The 13914-nt window shown below is 47.1% G+C and overlaps 1 protein-coding gene across 3 annotated transcripts in view; it reads left to right on the top strand.

The window, feature by feature from the left end:
- The window catches only part of FHOD3 (formin homology 2 domain containing 3), a 434575-nt gene that overhangs the window by 264981 nt on the left and 155680 nt on the right, over positions 1–13914 (top strand). For all 3 annotated transcript variants that reach the window (XM_058676902.1, XM_058676901.1, XM_058676900.1), the window contains exons 7-8: positions 5561–5672; positions 11328–11422. In XM_058676902.1, the coding sequence (XP_058532885.1) occupies positions 5561–5672; positions 11328–11422 (207 nt within the window). The remainder of the gene's footprint in view (positions 1–5560; positions 5673–11327; positions 11423–13914) is intronic.

Raw genomic sequence — 13914 nt, 5'->3', positions numbered from 1 at the left:
TAATCAGTATCTATTTATATTGTTGCTATGGAACCCCCAAAGTTGGGTCACCTCACCCAATGTGCCAATCATTGATTTCAGGTGGCATAAGAAAGGAAGTATTTATTGCAACACAAAGCAAAGAGCCAGGAAGCTATTACTTAATTTCCTGGGTCATACAAGGAATTAGGGATATAGGCCTGGTGCAATGGTTCAATTGGCTTAGTAGTCACCTTGCAAGTGCTGGGATCTCATATGGGCCCCAGTTTGTGTCCTGGCTGCTCCTCTTTACGTCCACCATCCTGTTTGTAGCCTGGGATAGTGGTAGAGGATGATAGTGTAAAGTCTTGGGACTTTTCACCCACATGGGAGTCCCACAAAAGGCTTCAGATCCACCCAGCTCTGGCCATTGTGGCCATTTGTGGTGCAGCAGATGGAGGATCTTTTTCTCTTTCCTTCCCATAAATCTAATCTTCCTTTCCAATAAAAAAAAGAAAGAAATCTTAACAGGATGAGGTTCTTAGAGATTGAAATGGGGGCTAAGAGATGCATGTTTAGCTCGGGTTGAAGTTTCTGGGTGGGTGGTTATTGTGACCTATCTTTGGTCAGTGATGCTATATTCTTTTGGGGATTTGTGTGATGGCCGGGTGGGCTTCAGTGGGCCTGGAAGGTGGAGGAAGGGGTCACGTGTAAGTGATAGTTACCCTCTGCCCCAGACTTGGCATTTCCCTCCTTGCACTCGTAACGTCCCTCAGTAGCCCCTGCAGACAATACTAATCAATAAGGTTTTATCTACTGGAGGAGCAAATGACTCCTTGAGGCTGGTAATGAGATGGGAAAAGAGGTATCATCCCTACCTCAATGCAGTGAATACCTTCTGATGAAAGACAGATTAAAGGCTAAGGGAGACAAAGAGCTGGGTCCTGTCCATACATTACAGAAGTTCAGTCTCTATATAGTTATGCTGTTTTAGTGGAAATCAAAACAAAGTTTTTGGTAACTTAGGTCCTGGCATTTGTAAATTGTTTGCTTTTCATGGCTGTTGAATCTTTCAAAGATGATTTAGGAGTTGGAAGATATTTCAGAAAACTTCTAATGTCTGCTTTATAAGCAGCATTCTTGACCTGGTAAAGATAATTCTCCTACCTCCCAACAATGATGAAACATCCTGGGAGTGTCAGTTTGCTTAACAAAAAAAAAAAAAAAAAAAGAAGAAGATTTATTCTTTCATTGGAAAGCCAGATTCACAGAAAAGAGAGACAAAGATCTTCCACAAGAGGCCAAAATGGCTGAAGCCTGGCTGATCTGAAGCTAGGATCCAGGAATTTCCTCCAGGTCTCCCACATGGGCGCAAAGTCCCAAGGCCTTTGGCTATCCTCCACTGCTTTCTCAGACCACAAGCAGGGAGCCGGAAGGGTCGTGGAGCAGCCAGGACATGAACTGTCACCCGCATGGGATCCTGGCAGATGCAAGGTGAGGATTTTGCCACTAGGCTACCGCATTGGGTCTGTCAGTTTACTTTTAAGTGGGAAATTCTAAGGACCTATCTTTGATTACTTTCCCATGCATCTAGTAGTGACCTTTGCTCAAAAACCTCCATGCCGGGCCTGGTGGCATGGCCTAGCGGCTATAAGTCCTCGCCTTGAAAGCCCCGGGATCCCATATGGGCGCTGGTTCTAATCCCGACAGCTCTACTTCCCATCCAGCTCCCTGTTTGTGGCCTGGGAAAGCAGTCGAGGACGGCCCAAAGCTTTGGGACCCTGCACCCGCGTGGGAGACCCAGAAGAGGTTCCTGGTTCCCGGCATCGGATCGGAGCGCACTGGCCTGTTGAGGCTCACTTGGGGAGTGAAACATCAGATGGAAGATCTTCCTCTCTGTCTCTCCTCCTCTCTGTATATCCGGCTTTCCAATAATAATAAAATCTTAAAAAAAAAAAAAAAACAAAAACCTCCATGCCCAGGTTTTGAACAGGCTGCCTCCACACAGGAAAGGAATAACCTGGAAAATCAAGCAGCACACACAGCCCTGCTACTCTTCCCTCTGGCCCTGAAGTGGACATAGCATCTGAGCCTAAGTTACTCATAGGCTGCAGAGGCTTGGTCTCTGGATGAAGGCTCAGTTTGGCCTGCCTTCCCTCCCTTCACCAGCAGGCATCTCCATCTTTCTGCAGGCTCTGGGCTTGTATTGTTTTGGTGTTGGAAACGGACTGTGCAAATGATTGCTGTACCAGAAAGTCCAGCTTGGCCTCAGTGTCCCTAGAGTATACTAAATATGGTGAAACCTTTAACACTTCACAGGTGGTAGCATATGGGTCTGTCTCCAAGATGTCTCTTGTATGAGAGGATTATCCCTGGTCCCTACTAAATTAGGAGCTGTCTATATGCTGGAGAACAGTGGTGTAATTTCATTGGGACAGGCCAACTTGGAACGGACTGCTAGTATTTCCTCAAATGTAATGAAGTGACTTGTAGGTAGCATGAGGCTCAAGGACTTCATCAGGAGCTCCTGTATGTTTCCTTCTGCCTAAGAGAAGTGATGGCATGTGTACAGGAACCCAAGCACCCTCACACAGACTCCATGCTTTGAGCTGTGTCCAGTTCTGCCTCTCCATGACCCTAGCAACGCTCTACTTATAGCTGTCCTGAGCAGTGGTTCTGAGAGCCTGCAGGGTGGGGTGGCATTCTGGGCCTCTCTCTGCAGCGGACACTCCTCTAAGTCCAAGTAAAAGGGCAGAGCTGCCAGTCTGGTTGTGGAGGTGGGAGTGATGTTGTGCTGACACATGCCTTGGAGAAGTGGTCAGCATCTGAGCTGTGCACTCCTATGTGCTTCAAGGCCTCTGCAACTGGCTCCCACCCCTTCTCGTTCAGGATGCTGGCGCTGGTGCCTCTCGGCCTGCCTGTCCTCAGCCCACGAGGCTGAGTGGCAATAGCAATGGCTGCTTCTGGGAGGCCCGCAAGGTGGAGCCTTCACAGTGGCCCTTCTTGGCTTTAGAACATTTTAACTGCATCCCAGGAACTTGAGGGCATCAAATCCTCTGGTTTCTGGATCAGTAGGGCTTTGCTGTTGGATGCACCGTGGGCTTTTACTGCAAGTCCACATGGTAATACTCAGGCATTTCTGAGGAGGAGCCTGCTGGGTGTATTTTAGTGATTAATTAGGACATGCTTGATATTAGTCCCATAAATATCAACAAAATTAATGCTCTGCTTCTCTTTAAAGTGGTTGAGTGGTCTGTTTGTTATTAATTCATCTAGTAAAGCTTCTATAAGCACATCAACATAAATTTGAACTTCAGTGGAAGCCAAATTCATAGAGCGCGAAAATCATAAATTAGGAGACTTTGGGGTTTTAACATAAAATCACCGTGCTGAAAGTTCCAGAACAGCCGAAGGGAGGATGCTCAGAGCGGCCTAGTGGGGGCTGATGGAGAAGGAAGGCTTGTCCTGGAAAGTCATGATTTATCAATTAGACCCTGTCAGGGTTGGTGGTTTAGGGGCCGTGGTGGTTGGGGCCCAGCGACCACAGAGATGTTCACTCAGGACAACCTCTATAACGTGGGGCAAGGGAGGGGCTGCTTGAGACCAGCTGATGGGAGAGTAGGGGTGGGCGACAGCAAGGCTGTTTCCCCACAGGCCTTTAGAAGGCTTCAGCCATGTAGTGATGATCCAACCACTGAGGAAGTCGCCAAGCTCAGACTTGCTGGCTCTTACTTATTTGAAGAAACATGCTTAAACTCTAAACATGCAATTCACAGCTCCTTGGGCCACGCCTTGCCCGCAGACTTGTGTAACTGAGCAGAGCACTTTGGAATTTAGTATCCCAAGTCAGGAAGCAGAGGCCATTGTGGGCCTTCTGTTAGAAAGTTGGAAACAGAATTTGGTTTTGTGTGTGGTGGGGATGTGATCGTGAGAACCATAGCCCAATGTGCTGCTTGCCTGTAATCCTTGGCTTTGCTGAAGGCTGGGATGGGTTGGTGGCTGGGACCTGGAATGGCTGAAAGGTTTCAGCCACAGTGGACTAGGGGTGCCTAATGGCATTGGGGAGCAATCTTAGAAGTGAGCGGGCTACACTAGGTTGGGGTCACGGTCAGGTTTGGAGGGCAGCATTGAACATCCGGTACTCTGTGAGCTTTCTTACTCAAAGACTAGATTCTGTGCCTGGACATCGCCCAGGATGGAGGCTGGGATTTTGCTTCTGGAAAGAGTCACTCGTTCTGTCATGTGCTGCTGCGCTGAGCACAGAGAGGGACCTGTTGGTTTCACAAGCAGGGAGTCTGCTGGTGACCTGACAACAGTGATCCCAGTATGGTCCTCAGAGTCCTGGCAGCCTAGGCCAGGGAGTCAGCAGCAGGTGAGGTAGGCAAAGGAACAAAGGGCTGTAGCAGGACGTTGGAGAGGTTGACCACTGAGCCCTGGAGGGAAGAAACAGAGCCAAGAGGAAACCAGCTGGTTGGCTGGGAGTGTCATAGGGGAGGTGTTGCATGATATGGAACATGGCCTGGTGCCTGCGGCCTGTACAACATAGTCTTCTCTAGGGTTTCCCCAGAGTGCCCAGTGGAGTCCATTCATATTTGTCACATAGGATGTGATCCCTGTGGGAGGCACTGGGAACGCATAGAAAATGATGGACCATGCCTTGTTCCTGGAGGCCCAAGTGTGACCCATGGGTGACAGTTGGAGTGACCCAGTCTATGACCATGTCAATCAATGAATGCACTTTTCCAAGCCCTTGCTGTGTCAGGTGCAATTCCAGGTACTGCAGAAAGTGTAGACACAAGTCAAATCCCCCGTCTGCTTGAGAGAGGTGTCTGCTGTGGGCGAAGGGTGCTGAACAACAGACAGTGTGTGGTGGGCTATGCAACAAGGATTCAAACTCATCTCCCAGAGGAGAATAGCTGGTTTATGAGTCCCCTCAACAGGTTGTTCTTGGAAGAAGGAGACTGAGGAAAGAGGTTATGGACCAAGGCAGCTCCAGAAGGGAGGTTTGGGGTTTTTCTATGTGAGTGGCCTGTGACCTCCCCAGGGCTGTGTGGTGAGGGCAAGTTCTTCCTATATGAAGGAAGGGTCAGGGTGATCCTAAGACCCCAGGTGACTTCTCTTCTGGGCTGTAGGAACAGACACTTGGTTCAGGCTACTGCTTACCCCAGATGGCTTGTTCTGCCTGACCTTGGCAGGTCATTGAACCTGCTACACCTGCTTCTCCAGTAGAAACAGGCGTTAACTGTGCCTGCCTCCCAGTCTCATAGTTGGGATAAACTGAAGTAATGAATTTGGCAAATGTTACCTCATTGTAGGAAGACTGCCAAGAATGGCTTCAAACTCTGGGTTCTGTTTCATACTAAAGTTGCATGATCCTGGGTTGGCAACTCACTGCCTCAGTTCCCCTCACCTGCACACCCGGGATGAGACCTATAGCTGCCTTCTGCAGGGAGGGTCTAAGGAAGGAATCAAAAAGTAGTGGGGAAGAATGTGAGGCCTCAGCAAGCACAGGTGGAGCCGTGCTGGCAGCATGAGGCTTGCAGGTGTTCGAGGTTGTATCTGCTGTCCTGTGACACTTTATGCTCTCATCTTCTCTGCCTAGTTCCGCCTGGTGGTGAAGACGGCCCTGAAGCTGCTGCTCGTTTTTGTGGAGTACTCGGAGTCCAATGCACCTCTTCTGGTCCAGGCCGTCTCAGTGGTAGACACCAAACGAGGTGAGTAGCTCTGCCCCTTTCATCCAGGTGGAACTACAGGGTGTAAGGAGGTGCACGGACTTGAAGTAGAATGAAGAACCAACAAAATCCCTCATGTTTGTGTGTCCTACTACAAGAAGTGATTTTTAGGATAATCAGTATAAGATGGTTAACGCTGGGGTTGGAGTGTGAATGGTAATGGACAAGCTCTTATGGACTCTCCCAGGATGGGCCAGAGGCCCAGCTTGTCTTTATTCTCTACTTGACTGCTGCCTCGAGCCCATCCCTTCTTGTATATACTCTGTCTTGTTGGGGAGAGTGTTACTCTTTCCTGTCCTCTCTACACACCATTCTTTCTGGTGCCAGGTGTTGTTCATCTTTCTGCTTATCCCAGCCACCTGACTCAGAACTTCAGAGCCCATCCCAATTCTCTTACCTGGTGTCTCTTTCCACCCTGAAGAGTCTCTGGAAGATTCTTCTGAAACACAAATCTGGTCACTACCTTTCACATCTCAGACTTGCCAGTGATTCCTCAGTGCCTGCAGCACAAAGTCCTTCTTCGTCCAGGCTCTGTGCACCTGCCACTCCCATCTTCCACCTGGTCTGTTCCAGTTTAGCTTGGTGATTCAGAGCAGGCAGGTAGCCATAAGTACCTGATGAAGAATAAGCTTAGCTCTGGATTGGTGTGGAACATGCTATGGTCCTTATAGTGAAGCCTGAAGCTAAAATGCTGGGCAGGGGTATGGGTGAATGGGATGGGATGGGAGGGCTTTCTTGTTGCTTTTTTTATTTGTTGCTTTTTCTCCCCAGTAAGACCCAAGGATTACTTGAGGTCGAATTCCCTAATATGATGCTGCTGTTGGATTTTTTATTTCATATTTTATTAGATTGGCTCAGCCCCTGAAATCATCTATGCAAATATTTCCATTTCTGAAAACTCCCAAGTGTGAAAACTTCTGATTCTAAGTATTTTGGATAAGGGACACTCAACTTGTATCACCATTTTTACAAAGGTTCCCATAAGAACAAAAAATTGATAGCTTTTATTTTCTCCTGTGGTTTTGAACAGTGATACTACTGTAGAAAATTAGGAAACTTTGAAAAGTCAGGATAAACATGCTGTTGTATTTCCGTAGTTATCTGTGTGTATGTGTTGTGCAACCTTTGTGTATGGTTGGGGGGTGGGGAGTATTTGGAAGGTGAATCCCAGAGAGGGGCACCTTTCTGTGGCTGCCATATTGCCAACTTGTGTGTGTTAGGAAGACTTGTGGCCAAGAGCAACTGGTGCAGCCGTCTAAAAATCCTTTCCAAGGCCTCAGCTGACTCAGAATCTAGTGTAACTTTTCCAGTGTCATTAGGTTTGAGACTAAAGGTGGGTGTTTGGATAACGGTGAAGCAGCTCCATTCATGCTTTCTTGAAGGATCCATACTCCATTCTGCAGCTCTGCAGTATACATTTGGAAAACTAATGAAATCTGGATGGCAGGTAACTGAGAGCCTTGCAGGAAAGAGCAGCCTTATTGTGACTTGGAGTCCTCCTCTGGCTTAGCTAAGCTAGGAGCCCAAACGTGCCTTCTTGAGCTATCACCGTTTGCAAAGGGGCAGAGGGAGTGATCCCAGGGTCCTGGACCCCCACCAAAGATGACATCCAAGGTTCAGAGACTCTCCACCAAGACAAGTCTTGGGCCATCTTTTCCCAGTTAGTAAAATTAAAACAACTAAATGCACTGTTGTCTCAGTTTCGTGGCTTTTGACTATAAATGTTAAGAAACCTCTAGCAGCTGCTCTCTGCTACTGAGCGCTCCCAGCTGAGAGGAAAGAAAGGTAAAACACTAATGGAAGCACTCAGAAATAGCTCATCATGTGTGGTTCCATGGCGTGTTTCTCTGTGGCACATGTGGTGTTGGCTGATTTTGTAAAGCACGCATATAACACCATTTACTTTCACTTCTAGTGAGATGGTTTCAGAATTCTGGGATGGCACTGAACTTACAAAGAGGTCATGGTGTTCTGTGGGGAATATTGTGACTCTGGGGTGTGGTTTAAGAGTAGCTCAGCCATTCTTAGCTGGGTGAGAGCAGCCATAGCTACCCCAGGTAACTGAGGGTAACTGCTTGCCTAGTTGTGCATGAGCTTATAAGTAAGCCTTCAATCTTACTCCTCACGCTGGTTTTAGATTTGCTCTGTGATGTGGGATGACAGTTGTCTTTTTTGGTAAAGATTTGTTTCACTTAAAAGTTGATTACACGGAGGAAGGGAAGGGAGAGAGAGAGAACGAGCAAGTGCGAGCTAGCTTGAGTTTCCATCTACTGGTTCACTCTTCAAATGGCCTCAATGGTCAGAGCTGGGCTGTTTCAAAGCTAGGAGCTTCTTTACCATCTCCGACATGGGGGCAGAGGTCCAGGGACTTGAGCCATCCTCTGTTGCCTTATCAGGCCTCTATCACAGAGTTGAACTGGAAGTGGAGTGGCTGGGGTTTGAACTAGTTAATTTATGGGATGCCGGTTCTGTAACTAGAGAATTAGCCTATTACGCCACTGTGCCAGCACCCTTTTTTTTTTCAACAGAGAAGATTCGTTTGGAAGCTGAAAACCATCAGACTGAAGGAAGCAGCAGATACAGCTAGCACACTCCATGTCCTCCAGATGACCTTACATAAGCGAATAGTTGTCCCAGAACTGATTGCTCTGTGAACTGCACCTGTGCAGCACATGGGTTAGCCCAGGGCTCCATTCTGTAGGGTGGCTAGTGGCTTCTCTGGCTAAGAGTAGGCTTGGCAGGAAGAGAGCAAGGCAGGCTGCTCATGGGAGCCGTTAAGAGAGCCTCTGTGGGCATTTGGCTGCGTTAGAGACTTTCCCTGAAGTTGTCCTGAGGTCACTCGACAGGCAACTGGTGGAGAGCTCTCTGCAGCCTAGGCAGGGGGACCTGCCCTCTGACTGACAGTATGTGCCTGTCCCACAGAGGCTGCAGCAAGTGATCAGACAGGGTAATTCATTTTACAAATTAGGTCATAGGGTCTGACACTGTAGTGTAATGTGTAAAGCCGCTGTCTGGACATCAGTTTGGATTCTGGCTGCTTCAATCAGTAGAGCTCTCTGCTAACGTGCCTGAAAAACTAGTGGAGGATGACCTGAGTCCGTGGGCCCCTGCACCCATGTGGGAGACCCAGAGAAAGCTCCGGACTCCTGGCTTAGAACTGGCTCAGCTCTGTCGGTTGCGTCCATCTGGGAGTGAACCAATGAATGGAAGATCTCTCTTCCTCTCCCTCCCTCTCCCTTCCTCTCTCTCCCTTTCTGTGAAACTCTGCCTCTCAAAGAACTAAATAAAAAATTTTAAACATTTTATTTGTAAATCTCAAGTGTCACTAATTTGATTCATCAGATTTCTAAAAAAATTTATTGTAAATGCAGAATGGCAGTGAGAGAAACACACAGAAACATCTGCTGGCGTATGCCCTAAATGGTCACAACAGCTGGTGCTGGGTCAGGTAAAAGCCAGGATCTTGGAACTTCATTCCGGCCAACCACATCAGTAGCAGACATCCAAGTATTTGGGCCAGCTTCTGTTCTCCCAGGTGCATCAGCAGGGAGCTGGATCAGAACAGAGCAGCCAGGACCTGAGTTTGTGTTCCTGTGTGGGATGCTGCCATTACAGATGGCAGCTCAACCTGCCGTGCCACAATGCTGGCGCCTTAGCACAGCTTTTGAGGAAGTTCCATTTTTCATTTGAATGTCAGGTGATGAGGTGTGGCATACTTCTGAAACATATGTATCACACATGATTAACACAAAGCGAATTCAGCCGTCCTTCCAAGTGATCCCATTTCTGACTCCTGTTCAAGAATGTATTGTTCTGTGAAGAACATGCTAAACATGATTCTGATTGCAGGGTGCCAAGACTCCAGCTCTGCTCCTCCTGTCATTTATAACTGAGGACTCTGGGTCAAATGTGTTTGTCCTGGTATAGAAGGACATGGACTGCACTGGACAAGCTTCTAAGTGTTACACCTCCTTATATACCCAGCATGGTGGAAAGTCTCTTCTTTTTCTTTTGGTTTAGTGTAAAGTACTAGGAAGGCTATAAGGGAGTGGGAAATATGAGACAATTGATTCTGTGCATTTTGTTCTAGATTTGGAGGGAGGCATCCGCTGTGCAAAGACCAGAAAAACATTGTTACAGAACCTACAAAACAATGGGGTTGGGAGGGAGTAGAGTCGGGAGGGAGACAGATGCAGTGATTAAATGAGGTGCCATCTTCTGATGTGCCCCATTAGTGTTACGGTAAACGGGCAAGGGCTTTATCCAGTGACACCATTGGTACTGCCACCCCAATTTATAGGAGTTCCCTGGGCCTCTTCTACTCAGGGCTTCAGTTTCTTTTCCTGTTGTATGAGGGTGGAGTCATATGGTTTATGGTTTTAATATTGGATGCCCTTATTCCCAGTGTGAACTCAATCTCATTCTCTCTCCTCCTCACTCTATCTGCTCCCACCTCCATCCTCCTGTTTTCTCCTTTTCCTATTCTTTCCTATTCTTTATCCCCAACCCTTCCCTTACTCCCTGTCTCTGGAAGCATCTGGCAAAGGCAGAGAGGAAAGAATGAACTAGACTGCTTTATGAGGGTGCTTCAGAAAGCTCAGGGAATACAGAATTTGAACAGAAGTGTCTGAAATCCACACATTATTTTCTCACTGCACACCTTTCCCTTGACCTTTATGAAGTGACCTTGTAGTTCTGAGCACAAAAGTGCCCAGTGCTGGGCCTTCCCCCAGGGCCTCCCTGATCCCTGCCAGAACCCTTGGTGTTGAGCCCAGCTTTCCATTTCATTCATCCTTGCAGTGTATAAATATTTGCCGGTTTCCTGACTTAAAATCCTTAATGGCAATGGGAGAATCAGAGACCACAGCTGAAGGACACATTTTTCAATCAAGTTAAGCCAGTGTTTGTGTGTATGTTATAAAGGATCAAATGGTGCCCACATGTGTGTGCATCTGCTTCCCCCACTCCGGGCTGCCTGCCTCTGCTACTTGGGCTTTCTTTGCCCACAACATGTTGGGCTACTTTGAGTCCAATGTAAGCAACCAAGAAACAGCTTGGGGACCCACTGGTATTAGTGGAAATTGTTAACTTCAATGCTTTCTTTCCTTTTAACCATTTGTGGGTAACTCAGTAGAATATATATTGAGTTGAGGTTTAGCAATGAGTGTGAATGCTAAAGGTGGCCCTGTTGTAAGCACCAGCAGAAACACCCAGAGCTCTTGAAGGGCCAAGGCTTTGTGGCTACATGGATTTGCTTGGGGATGAGAATGACTGTCTTGCTGGTGTTTGAAGAACAATGGTAATGTCTTTTGAAGTAGTTTGATAAAAATAAGCACGAAGATGACCGAGTCATTACCAGGCAAAGGGGTGTGCCTAAGTGTTGAGCTGCTCGGTTCTGATGGACTGGGCTCCCAAGGACTCCCAAGCCTGGAGCATGCTTTGTTGTGTTACCTTTCAGGGAGTACTCCTGAGGAGACACATGTTCAAGTCTACCCAAAGATAAGGTCACATTTGGGGACTTGAGACTGAAAGTCACTGCCCCTACTGAGTGAGTGGTTAATCCTGGATAACCCACGATGTGAGTGGAATAAGGAGTTTGAATTGCTGTTTACAAATATGTGTTTGCTTTACTCACAGGTGTCAAACCCTGGACAAATGTCATGGAAATCCTTGAGGAGAAAGATGGAGTAGACACAGAGCTGCTGGTTTATGCAATGACTTTAGTTAACAAGGTTGGTTTATGCCTGTTAGGGGTTGAATTTGGTCACCCTGAAGGTTGCATTTCAGCATTCACCATGAATACTTGTGTGTGCAACATTATTGGAAAATAGTCCTTCTAGGTGTAATCCAGTTAAGATACATGAGGTCTTTGGAGGGGAAGCTCTAAGTATCAATTTAGAAGAGAAAAAGGGGCTCATGTTGGTGGCACAGCATGTTGAGCCTCTACGTGAGATGATGGCATTTCACACTGGAGTGCCAGTTCAAGTCCTGGCTGCCCCACTTCTGATCCAGTTGCCTGCAATACACCCGGAAAAGCAGTGGATGATGACCCAAGTGCTTGGGCCCCTAACAACCATGTGGGACACCTGGATGGGCTTTCAGGCTGCTGGCTTCATCCTGCACCAGCCTTGGCTTTATGGTATTTGGGGAGAGAAGCAGAAGATGGGAGATCTCTCTCTCTCTCTTCTGTTTATCCTTGTATGTTACTCTGCCTTTCATATAAATAAGTAGTTCAGAGACAGTGAGATAGAAGAAGGCACACACTGAGGAAGGTGATGTGAACTGTGGAGATGGAGGCTGGAATGAGCTGTCTATGGAACACCAAGGATTGGCAGCAGCTGCTAGTGCAAGGCAAGGAAGGATCTTCCTGTAGAGCCTTCAGACAGAGAAGGACACTGCTAATACCTTTCCAAACTGTGGGAGGATACGTTTGTTACTTTGACCCACTTGATACCTGGTACTAAGTTACAGCAGCTGCAGGCAACTAGCAGACTGTGGAAATGTAAAATTTCCCTCCAAGAGCCACGCTGTGTGCCCAGCCATCATGGTGGCTGGAACCACAGCTGCAGTGTGCGTCTCTGTGGAAGGAATCCCTTACGTCACCCAGGGGCTATGCATACACACAGGTGCATACCCCGGCTGGTGCCTGGGATTGTCTACATGCTGTCATGCTTGGTTTTCTCCAGTGAAACCCCCAGAAAGGTGTGAGTTTTATGTCCACTTGTACCTATTAAGAAAGTCATCTTGGAAAACACTCTTTTAAAGATATAAATGAGCAAATTTTACTCAAAGTAAGTAAAGGAGTTCCCAAGTCAGAGGAGTGAGGGGCATTCTGACCGCTAGCCTGGGATAAGACCCATTTTTAGGGGAAGGGTCCCCCTTTTCTTCTCTAATGGTGACCCTTCTCCCACTCCATCATGTCCCTCTGGTCACCACCTTGTAGGGCAATGGCCATTCCCAATGCCTGTTCCCATGCATGTGGCTCTGTGGCAATGGATCCTGTACTGACCCAGGACAGACTTCATCTGGAATTGGAGTTGCCTCCTTCAGATTGCTGAGTCTAAAAGCACAGGCCCCACATCAGCCACCCTTCCTTGTGTTCCCTAGGATGCTGGGCACGAACTGAAGGGACCAACTGCAATGATCGTGATGGCAGAAATGGAAGCACATTTTTTTTATGTTTTTGTTTTGTTTTGTTTTTCTTTATTTATTCATTAGTTACATTGTATTATGTGACAGTTTCATAGGTACTAGGATTCTCCCCAACCCTCCCCAAACCGTCCCCCCATGGTGGATTCCTCCACCTTGTTGCATAACCACAGTTTAAGTTCAGTTGAGATTCCCTCATTGCAAGCATATACTAAACATAGAGTCCAGCATCTTATTGTCCAGTCAAGTTCAACGGCTTCTTAGGAAGACTCTCTCTGATCTGAAGGCAGAGCCGGCAGAGTATCATCCCGATCAATCAAAAGCTCCAACATACCATCAGCAACAATTTACATCATTATGGAATTAATTGACATAGTATTGAGTAACCAATATGTTAAAAATAAATGTGAGTTCTTAACCACATCCTGTGACCACCTCATTGACATTACAATTTTAGTTCATACACAACATATAACATAACATACATAACATAACATGTAGCAGTGGTATTGTGAGAAAGTTTCTCCTGCTAGGTGGTAAAATGTGTGTGCTGTAAGGATGGATGCAGTGGGATCTGGCTTAGTTTGGCAGACAGACAGCTGGAGCAGAGACACCTTGGAGCAGATTCTCATGCACACGACTTGGCTGCAGTCAATGCCCCATGGAGCAGGCAACCTTCACCCATGATGTCAGAGGTGCTGCTAAATGGGAATAAACAAAATTTCCCTTGGACCACATGCATAGTAATTTCTACAGAGAGGTGGGCATCTTGAAGCTACAGATTAAGTAAGTAACTGTTTGGGTCATGCACATCTCTTGTTGGAGTGCTAATCTGAGTCCTGGATACTTTACCTTTAAAATATTTTATTTAAAAGGCTGAGTTAAGAGAAAGGGAGACAACCGCACAGAGAGAGAGAGAGAGAGAGAGAGATCTTCCATCTGTGTTTTTCTCCCCAAATGGCTGCATAGTTGCAGTTAGGCCAGATCAAAGCTAGGAGCTTCAAGTAGTTGCACCATCTTCCAGTGCTTTTCCAGGAACATTAGCAGGGAGTTGGATAGTAAGTTAAGCAGGCCA

Source organism: Ochotona princeps, chromosome 18 (genome assembly GCF_030435755.1).
Source record: "Ochotona princeps isolate mOchPri1 chromosome 18, mOchPri1.hap1, whole genome shotgun sequence".
NCBI classification, from domain to species: domain Eukaryota; kingdom Metazoa; phylum Chordata; class Mammalia; order Lagomorpha; family Ochotonidae; genus Ochotona; species Ochotona princeps.
The sequence above is the reverse complement of the archived record's forward strand: the minus strand, read 5'-3'. Positions and strand labels throughout refer to the sequence as shown.